Below are 10,130 nucleotides of genomic sequence, written 5' to 3' on the forward strand. Positions count from 1 at the left end.
CTCCTATAAAATGTATTTGGCCAATCCTTGTACAAAGCAGCCTGGAAATATCTAATCATAGTCATCATAATTGCCTGTGCTTTCTATGAGTGTGCAGATGTGGGATGGAAATGGCTCCACAGTGCTGTAGCTGTCTGTATATAGAGTCACTGCAACTTGTAGAACTGAAACTTTATGATTATCCAGACCTTTACCTTGGGCATGCTAGTTCCATAGCTTAAATTACATATACTAAAATGCTCTTAGAAAAGACTCGGTATGTCTCATTCAAACACCATTTTGTTTTAAGGATCATGTCATGATGAACACACTGACAGTGAGAGAAAACTTACAGTTCTCAGCAGCTCTCCGGCTTCCAATGACTATGACACATCTTGAAAAAGAGGAGAGGATTAACAAGGTCATTGAAGACTTAGGTCTGAATAAAGTAGCAGATTCCAAGGTAATGTGTGAATTCAACTGAAAAAGATTATGGTTTGGTATGTTCAAATTTCCTTGCTGTGACAAAATTCTGAAAACAACTCAAAGGGAAGAGATTTATTGTATCTCTCAATCTTATTCATCCCGTGGTCCATAGTCAGCTGGCTCCATTGCTTTAGGTCAATGTCAAGACAGAAAGGTCATGGCAGAAGGAAATGACTCACCTCTATGAGGACACTAACGAGAGAGGGCATGAGCCTGCACTGGCAGGACCCTCCCTCCACTTTGGATTCATCCAGGCTGCAGTCCCCTGGATAGCACTGCTTACATTCTGGATGGGTCTTTCCCCTCAGTTTTCTTTCCCACATGATAGTTCCTGTGGAAATACCCTCACAGGCATACTCAGAATTGTGCTTTGCTAGTTTTTCTCAATCCAGGACAAAGGACAGTGAAGATTAACCACTAGGGAAAAAGACCTTCCTTGTGTGATAATGTGACACTGAATCAGAAGTTTCCTATAACTGGAGGTAGCAAAAGTGGTTGCTTTATGTAACCCTGAGAAATGTGACTGGTTATAAATATAAAAGTGGACATTAGATGAAAAAACAGTCTCAGCAATGGCTGAATCTGGGTAGGAAGGAAAAGTTTTCCTCATGTGGCCTTTTCTATGTGATCTTGTTCCACCTTCATTTATCAGTGCTCATTTGACACCTTGGCACTAATTTTTCTTCCTTTTCTTCTCATTTTTAGCTATTCTTTTCCCTATCTTTTTCTGGGAGAGTTTGTTCCATTCCCTTTTTGAAGTATATTTCTGGAGTTGCTAAGTAATTTGAATCCAAAGATTCTTGCTCTTCGTGTTTTGCTTTGTTGTAATCTGACTCCCAAATTATATTGAGTCATATTATGAGTGACTGCTAAATTGTGTAGTGCTCAAATGCCGCTCTTTTGGCAGTTTTGTCTCTCATCCCCTTTTTTCTTCTGTTCCTTTTTTCCTTTTTTGCCATTATTTATTTCTGGATTTTTCTTTGTCAGACTTTTAGGTTTTAATGATACAGCTATGGGTAAGAGTTACAAGGAGAGAACAAAATTATTTCTCTTTTGTGGTATCAGGAAGAGAAAATGAGAGAAATGAGTGAACTTTATAGTTGATGAGTTGGCATACAATGTTTACTGAACAGATATTTTGAGCTTTGTGTGAAATGAGCTATTTAGGTTGCAATGGTTGTGTTTTAGCACACATCATATCCCCTTAGGAGCAATGGACCTGGAGGGGTTCTACTGGCTGTTCCTTCCCAGTATGCTTGCTGGCAGTCTTTTATGTGAAGCACATTGTGTTTTGAAGAACAACGCTAGGATGCTGCTACTTACTACTTACTTTTGTTTCCTGAATGAGTTTTCTTTGGTTTGGCTCTATTCATTTACTTGACTTTTTCTTTCCAACGAGGCACAATTTTTTACTCTGTATTTATTGCCTCAGTTTACTTTCTTGGATTTTCAGGGAAAGCAAGCAAAGGCAGTTACTGAGTTCTTAAAATTCGTATTCTTAAAATCCAGCTTTTTATAATCTCCCAATCTCAAATAGTTGAAATAATTTCAGTTTTTATGATATTTTAATAAAAATGAAAGTACTTTCTCTCCCTGAGGTAGACAATCTTGTGTAGGAAGGAGTGAGTGTTCCCTGCCTATGCCAATCAACATTTTATTCTGTCTTCTTTGGTTGTGTACCTCTGGAAGAGAACAAACAACAACAAAAAAATCGGGAGTCCTTTACCTCTTTCATCTTTTATGTTGCTTACCAAATGACCAGCGGGGGTGGTTTAGTATAGAACGAGTGGGAATAGCTCTGAGCTGCACAGCTCACCTGTACAAACTAGTGTGGAGATTTGCTCAGTGCACTCCCAAGGCTCAGCCTAGCCCAAGCACTGAAACACATCCAGGTCTCTGGCCCCTTTTGTGAAGCACTGCAGGACTGGGAGGCAATGATCTGCACTGGAGTGAGTTGTGTGGGTTCAGCTACTTCTGCACAATCCATGGCCTAGGTCTCTGGTGTTCTGAGATCCAGCTCCCTTGCCTTAAGCGTCCCTGCCTTCCAGGTCCCAGAACATTTTCAGCTGACCACTAAGCTGCTGGTCTTAAAAGGGAAAGGATTTCCTCTCCCCTCTTTGATACCGACTGGTTGGTTACTCACCACATAGCTTGCAGCAGAATTGTTTCACTGCGCCCCTCCAGAGCCAAAGCGAGTCTCAAAGCAGATCCAAGATGAGAAAGTGTAGTAATTCTTGCTGTAGGTTCCCAGAGACAGAACAATGCAGAAATCTTTGTTTCTCAGAGCAGCAAACTCCTAGTGACCTGCTGAAGAAGACTTCCCACTCTCTCTGATATAGTATCCATGATCTCTGGCTTTTCCAAGGTTCTATATGTCTGCAACTGAACTTCCGACATCCATTACAATGATTGTTTGTCATTGGATGATTGTTTTTATTTGTTGGTTTTTGTTTTAGTGGCACTGAGGATTGAGCCCAGGGCCTTCATAGTGCATTATATCCTCTCCCCTTTATTTTTGGTGCTGAGACAGGGTCTCACTAAGTCACCAAGATGCTCAGGCAGAGCTTAAACTTGCAATCCTCCTGCAGAGTGCTAGGATGACAGGCATGTACCACTATGCCCTGTTTATCTGGTTGTTTTTTGTTTTAACTTACAAGGAACTATGTGAGTGCTCTCAGCTTCTAACTCATCACCTTGAAACTCTTTATGATATTTCAAACATAATAGAAATGTAGTGAAAATAATCTGATTATTATAGTGTGTGATTGTCTGATAAATAATAGTATAATTATTAGTATTGTTACCTAATTTTTCACTTATTAACATCTTACTGCATAATTACTTCAATTATTCTTAATGAAATATTAAAGAAAATTATATTTCACACCTGAATACTTATTATGCATTTATAAAAAATGGACATTTTGTTACTAATACCATTGTCATCTAACAAAAAGAACAATACCTTTTTATCACTGACTATGTGAAGGCCATATTCATTCACATTCCCCAAGTGGTATCCACATTTCTTTTGTAGTTCAGTTGTTAATAGGACCCAATCAAGAACCATGAGTACCATTCAATTATTATTTCTTAGGTGGCTCTTAATTTCAGAATCACTTCCCACTTCCTGCTTTCCCCGAGTCTCCCTACTCCCCTCGACATGCATCATGACATCAACTGATTGCAAAGATTGGACCAGGTGTCCTGTGGACTATCCTACTTTCTGGATTTATTTGAAAGGATGATTTGTGAATCTGTGATGAATTAGAGTGTTGGCCACGTCAGGTTTAGAAAACTTTGTGGAGATCAAAAAAGTGCTAATATGGTTGCATAAAAGCAAATTTTTCCAACTCCAAGTCCACTCCCTTCTTATGAGCACTTGGAGACCTCTGGCAGAGGGCTTTTGGGAGGCTACTGTTGTTAGACAACAATAACTAATAAATAGTTATAGATGCTTTCATTTCCTTCTCTTTATCTCCTGTTTAAGCCTGTGATTTTCCTATTTCAGGGCAGTATATTTTAATGTCCTAACTTACTTCTTTAAAAACTGAATATCTGGTTGGATACAGAGCTGAGTAGAGTGGTACACAGCTGTAATCGCAGCACTCTGGGGAGGCTGAGGTAGGAGTATCGTAAGTTTGAACCCAGATTGGGAAGTTTAGTGACTTAATGAGACCTTGTCTCAAAATAAAAGGTAGAAAAGGGCTGAGGTATGGCTCAGTGTGAAGCCTATAGATTTAATCCTGAGTACTGCAAAAAAAGTATATATGGAACTATTAAAAGCCCGGGATTCATATCAGATTCAGCAACTTAGCAGTTCTAAATTGGATCAGTGTACCTGTCTGCTAAGAGAAACCTTTTCTTCTTCCAGCTGTCCATTTATTTGCTGTTCGCAATAATGAAGACCATAAGATACAATGTTTCTTATACTGCTGGTATAGGTTAGTTCACCAGAGGATAGTGACCATGATCATTTTTGTTGGTGAAACTATTTCGTTTTAGGTTGGAACTAAATTTACCGGTGGTCTGTCTGGGGCAGAAAGAAAAACAACAAGTATTGCCATGGAGCTGATCATGGATCCTTCCATCTTGTTCCTGGATGAGCCCACTAATGGTTTAGACTCAAACACAGCACACGCTGTGCTTTCACTCCTGAAAATGTAAGTGCTGTGAGAACACTGTTCTTTCATTTATTTAATACCTGGTGCCAGGGACCAGAATGGAATAACACAATTTCTTTTTTCCTTGTTAGAGGGAAACACTCAGTTAACACAGAAGTGCTATCAAAAAAGATGAAACAGAACAGGAGCCCATGGAAGGATGGCTGTGTGGGGTTTGGGACTGTTGTAAATAGTGGGAGGGTCAGGGCAGACCTCAAGCCTGGGTTGTGTGAGCCGTGAGAGAGACCGGCTGGATCTGACTGCAGAGAGCTCTAGTTGGGAGGGGCTGTGGCCCTGGGGCCAAGGAGGCCTACTCTGTGATATTGAAGAGGCCAGAGGGACAGAATTCAGTGACTAAGGGGAATAAAGGTTGGCTAGTGTACTGTCCTAACAAAATTCCACAGACTGGTTCCCTTAAATAACAAAGACTAATTTTCTTATAGCTCTCTGAAGGCTGAAAGTCTGAGATCAAAGGTTGTTTCTTCTGAGTCTTCTGTTGCTGGCCTGTAGATGGCCATTGTCTCCCTCTGTGTGTCAACTCCTAAGTGGACCCTAAGCAGTTTAGACTCACTCGGTGACCTCATGTAATCTGAGTTACCTTTTTAAGAACTCCATCTCCAAATGGAGCCACATCCCGATTTAGCGGGAGTCAGGACTTCAACACGTGAGTTCTGGGGAGGACACAGTTCAGCCGGTCACAGGTAGAAGAGAATGTGAGTTGTGTGTTTTGGTGGCAGACTCTAGAAACCTCACAGGTCACTATGAGGAGTACGGCCTTCACTGTTCCTAGGTGATATGGGAAGGATTTTCAGTTCTAGAACAGAGCATGTGCAGCTGTGGGGAGCCTGTAGAAGTGGCAGTGGTGAGTGTGAGGACTCCAGGAAGGAGGCTACTGAGGTGTGATGGAGCCTTGACTAGGATGGTCATGGTGAGATGCTGAGGAGGGGGTGGGATCTGGGTCTGATCTGAAGACAGAATTAATAGGATCAGCTCAGGAAGGGGACCTGGAGTGTGATGCCAGAGACAATGATTTCTAAAACTTGAGGCCTAAACAAATAGAAGAATGAACTAAAAGAAATGACATTTCTTTTAATTAAGAAATAAGTCTGTGGCAGGAACATTTATAGGAAAAACTTCAAAACTTTTGATAAAAAAAACTTCAAAAGTTCTGATAAAAAATAATTTGAAACTGTCAAAAAGCTTCAAGAATAAACAGTACAAAAAAAACCCATTCTTTTTATCTGGATTCTCATTATTACTTTTTATTCGTTTACTGCCTCTTCTTTCTTCTCTGATCCCACTACATGCTGTTATGACATCATGTCCTATAACCCATAAATACTGCAAAGTTTAACTCCAAGAAGAAAGGACACCCCACTGCTGCCCGTCTCCCTAAGGAAGTCAACTACTATCAGGGTTTCAGCTCCATCCAAACTGCAACAGATGCATTTGTGAGCTGAGACATAATTGTAATTTGAATGCTCAGTGTCACAATCTCTCAATTGCTTCAGCCATTCCCTCTGTCTACTATCTGTGATAACCTTTGTGCCTGCACCCCATTTTTTTTTTTTTTGGTACAGGGAATTGAACTCAGGATCTTGTGTTTATGAGGCAGGCGGTGGCACCACTGAGCTAAATCCCCGGCTGTGCCCCATCTTTAAGCTGCCAGACACATTGTGACCTTTATGGACTCTACTTCACATCACTGTTGCAAGCCAGCAGGAGCAAGTCCATCAGCTGGGGGAGTAGAAGTGGGAAAGTGCCTAAAATTTTAGACATCTAATATTTGAGGTGCCCATTGTACATATAAATGATGATACCAAGTTTAGAGTTCAGGACATTTTCAAAATATATCCAATATGTTGTCTGTAACTGTGTAAACTATGTTTACTAGAGAATGATAAAAAGGTATAGAGTACTGTATTTGTATTGTTTTTCACTAAGTGCTGTACACCAGCATCCCTCATCTCACCCGCAGCTCTAACCTACTCTAAGGACCTCTAGGCACACTTATCATCCAGGGTCAGTTAAAATGCAGTCTGTTTCTCTGGAATGGAGGTGGAGCCCAGATTCTCCATGGAGGAGACCCTAACACACTTAGAGTAGCGGGGCTCTCCCACAATCCCATTTCCTACACCAAGTGCTTTACCACCTCCTTAGTACTAACGTTATAAATTTCTGAGTGAAGTGTTCATTACGGGTCTTTTTTTAATAATGTCTTTAGTTATCTTGTTCATCCAACATCTGTACACACACACGTTCTCTCTCTCTCTCTGTCTCTCTCTCTGATTTGTAACATGGAGCTTCTGCTAGCTTCCCAAATAGATCTTATTTCACACTTTGTTCACCTTGTTCTTCTACATTGAATATCTTTTTTCTTCTGAGCTCACTTTTGTCAAGCCTTTTGATATTTAGGAGATATCTTTAGCTGTTTTTATTTCACTTTGTATTGAAATTATTGATCTTCTGGCCTACTTCTCTTTGAAGCAGAATGCTATGGAAATACCGCTGCCTTACAGAAGATCTCATCAAATGTTTAAGTTGAAATGATTGTTCTAATAAAATATTTTAATGACAATTTTAGACAGCAATTTTGGCCTTTGTTTCTTCTTCCCTTAAATAATAACTCTTGTGAAAATGTACTTTAGCACCATTTTGCCATGTAAATTGACCAGAAATAAAATACTAACATTGCCCTTTACTAAGTATGAGCTCCTGGCCTATTGCTTGCCCTGTAAGCTTTTTGTTAAAATAAAGGAAACAAAAATATTGGAATTACATCACAACAACATTGTGAAAATTTAAATGAGTGTATCTTTATAACATTTAGCAAAGAAATGGTGTTAAGTAATGCTAACTGTATTATCAGACAGAAAAATGGGAAACAATCATAAAGTCAGAAGACTTAAATGACCTGTGAGAACTGGAAATATGACTATGCTTGTGATATTTATTCCCTAGTTAATTCTTAAACTTTAATGTACTTATAGATTACCTGGGAAACTTATTCATTATATGGGTTCCATATACCTAGAGATTCAAGTTCAGTACCAGAGGGGGCTATCCAGGAATCCGCATTGTCAATACACGGTTTACTATTTGTCCCATCCTTTTCAAGAAGCCCATCCAAGTCTTTTTTTAAGAAAAGCATTGAGTTTAGGTTTCCCAGTCATCAAGTAGATAATATGAGGTGAGAGGAGAAGTTAGTAAGAGAAAATCAAGGTAAACTGGGAACAAATATTCTAATGTCAGGAATACAGTGTTTTATCAAGAAGTGTAAGCTTTAGTCACTTAATGATTCATTATTTTCTCTTTTAACTTAGGATGTCTAGCCAGGGACGAACAATCATCATCTCCATTCATCAACCTCGGTATTCCATCTTCAAGTTATTTGATAGCCTCACCTTATTGGCCTCAGGAAAACTAATGTTCCATGGCCCTGCACAGGAGGCTGTGCAGTACTTTGCATCAGCAGGTATGGTCGATTCATTCACACAGTAGATTTTTTATCATTTTTTCTTTTTCTCATATTAATTCCATTCCCTTCTTTCTTTTCCCCTATCCCTCCCACTCCCCCTTCCCCTTTGCACCTTTTCTTCCTCTTTCACATTATCTATTATTACACTTTCAGTTTCTCACGCTAGAGAAACTATTCGGTATTTACACGTGTGTCCTAGTTATTTACAGCTAAATGGTTGCACATTGAGGAGATACTCAGATTTAGATTTCTTTAAAATTACTAATAAGTACAGTAAAATACTGGTAGCTGTTTGAGTTTCAATATAAATGATGGTAAGGACTAGTATAACATGCTCTGTATAGATCAAGACTTGTGTTGGATATATGTGATATTGTATTTGTTGGCATTCCTGCTGCTAGGATAAATTACCCAACACCCACATCTTGAAGGAGGAGAGGTTTATTTGGCTTGTGGTTTCAGAGAATTCATTCCTGATTGGCTGCCCCCAAAGCAGAAGCACAAAGGCAGAAGGGAGTGATATAACAAAGCTGCTCAGTTAGTGGAGGTCAAGAGGAAGAGCAGGGGAACAGTGCCGTAGAGGAAAGGGCAAGAGGCCTGATATGCACCCCCAGGTTATGCCTCTGTGAACTATCCAGACACATCCCAAAGCACATGTCACTAATCTCCTAGGCAACTTCCAACCAGGCTAATCAAATTGACAAGCTTATCCCTCATGTTACACTCTTGTCAAACTGATACCCACACACCTCTCCTTAAAGTGTACTTAATCTCCAAAGACAATAGCAATTTTGTAATTCCACTGAACATGATACAACTGTGTACCACCAAGAACATAAAACTTTCTTCCTTAACATCTCAACAGTTACAGTATTGCTCAAAAGGCTAAGACAAGTCTCCCCTGAGACTCAAGGCAATTTTTTGTCCATGAACCCCTATAGTAATAAAAATAGAAATAATCTTCTGGAAAACAAAATAGGTAAAACTGTTGAAGTCAGAGGGATAGGCAAGGACTTTCTGAACAGAACTCCAATTGCATGATAAATAATACCAAATATCAACAAATAGGATCATTTCAGATTCTGTTCAGCAAAGGGAACAACCAGCAGAGTGAGGAGACAACACACAGAATGGGAAACATTTTTTGTCCACTATTCCTTGAACAGAGGACTGATGTCTAGAGTATATAAGAACTCAACAAGATTAAACCCCTCCAAAAAAAAGACCCAATCTAATGGGCAACTGAAATACATTGAAACCTCTCAAAAGAAGAAAAGCAGATGGCCAAGAGATACATGAAAAAATGTTAAACATTTCCGGTCATTAAAGAACTGCAAATTAAAAAAAAAACAAAACACTGAAATTACATCTTCCTCCAGGAAAAATGGCTATCATCAACAAATCAAATAATAACAAATGCTGTCAAGGCTGCAGGGAAAAAGAACCCTACTACGTTGTTAGTGAGAATGTAATGGACTTTGAACTTGTGGTCCTTCTGCCTGAACCTCACAGAGTGCTGGGGCCACAGCTGTGTGCCACCATACCACCAGGCACTTGATTTGTTTTTAATGGCACTAATCTCCTCAGCAACCACATTTCCTTTGGCTTTCAACTTTACATATGATCCCTCTGGGCCAAAAGTTATTTCTGCTCTGATGTTTTTGCGACCAGTTCTCACTGTAAATCTGATTGAAAGCAGTGAGCGCTACCTGTACTGTGAACATTGTTCTGCCCCAAAATTTCCTTCACCAGATCAATCAGTCCCCTGCTATTATAGTACTCAACTTTCCACAGAATCTCAGGACATGGGTAAAATGTAGACAAATTGTAAACAAATGGCCTGCAATCAAATATTCTTTATTCCCGTAGGTGAAACATTATGAGCCTGGCCTTTACTGCACGCATTCTTATCAGCATTTTGGTCTTCTGAGCTGTGATCAAAATCACCCATCTGGCTCTACTTACAGCCTTCTAAACTTTCTCTTGCCTGCTTCTCCAAAGTTTTCAAACTCTTTCCACATATG

At 39.6% G+C, this 10,130-nt stretch overlaps 1 protein-coding gene across 1 annotated transcript in view; it reads left to right on the forward strand.

The window, feature by feature from the left end:
• The window catches only part of LOC104871489 (broad substrate specificity ATP-binding cassette transporter ABCG2), a gene marked incomplete at both ends in the record, with an annotated part of 21,870 nt that overhangs the window by 1,160 nt on the left and 10,580 nt on the right, over positions 1 to 10,130 (forward strand). Inside the window, 3 exons of the mRNA XM_010637387.2 lie at positions 290 to 442; positions 4,471 to 4,628; positions 7,952 to 8,125. Coding sequence (XP_010635689.2) covers positions 290 to 442; positions 4,471 to 4,628; positions 7,952 to 8,125 — 485 coding nt within the window. The remainder of the gene's footprint in view (positions 1 to 289; positions 443 to 4,470; positions 4,629 to 7,951; positions 8,126 to 10,130) is intronic.

This window comes from Fukomys damarensis, unplaced genomic scaffold, assembly GCF_012274545.1.
Source record: "Fukomys damarensis isolate Sample0158 unplaced genomic scaffold, DMR_v1.0_HiC HiC_scaffold_89, whole genome shotgun sequence".
NCBI classification, from domain to species: Eukaryota; Metazoa; Chordata; class Mammalia; order Rodentia; family Bathyergidae; genus Fukomys; species Fukomys damarensis.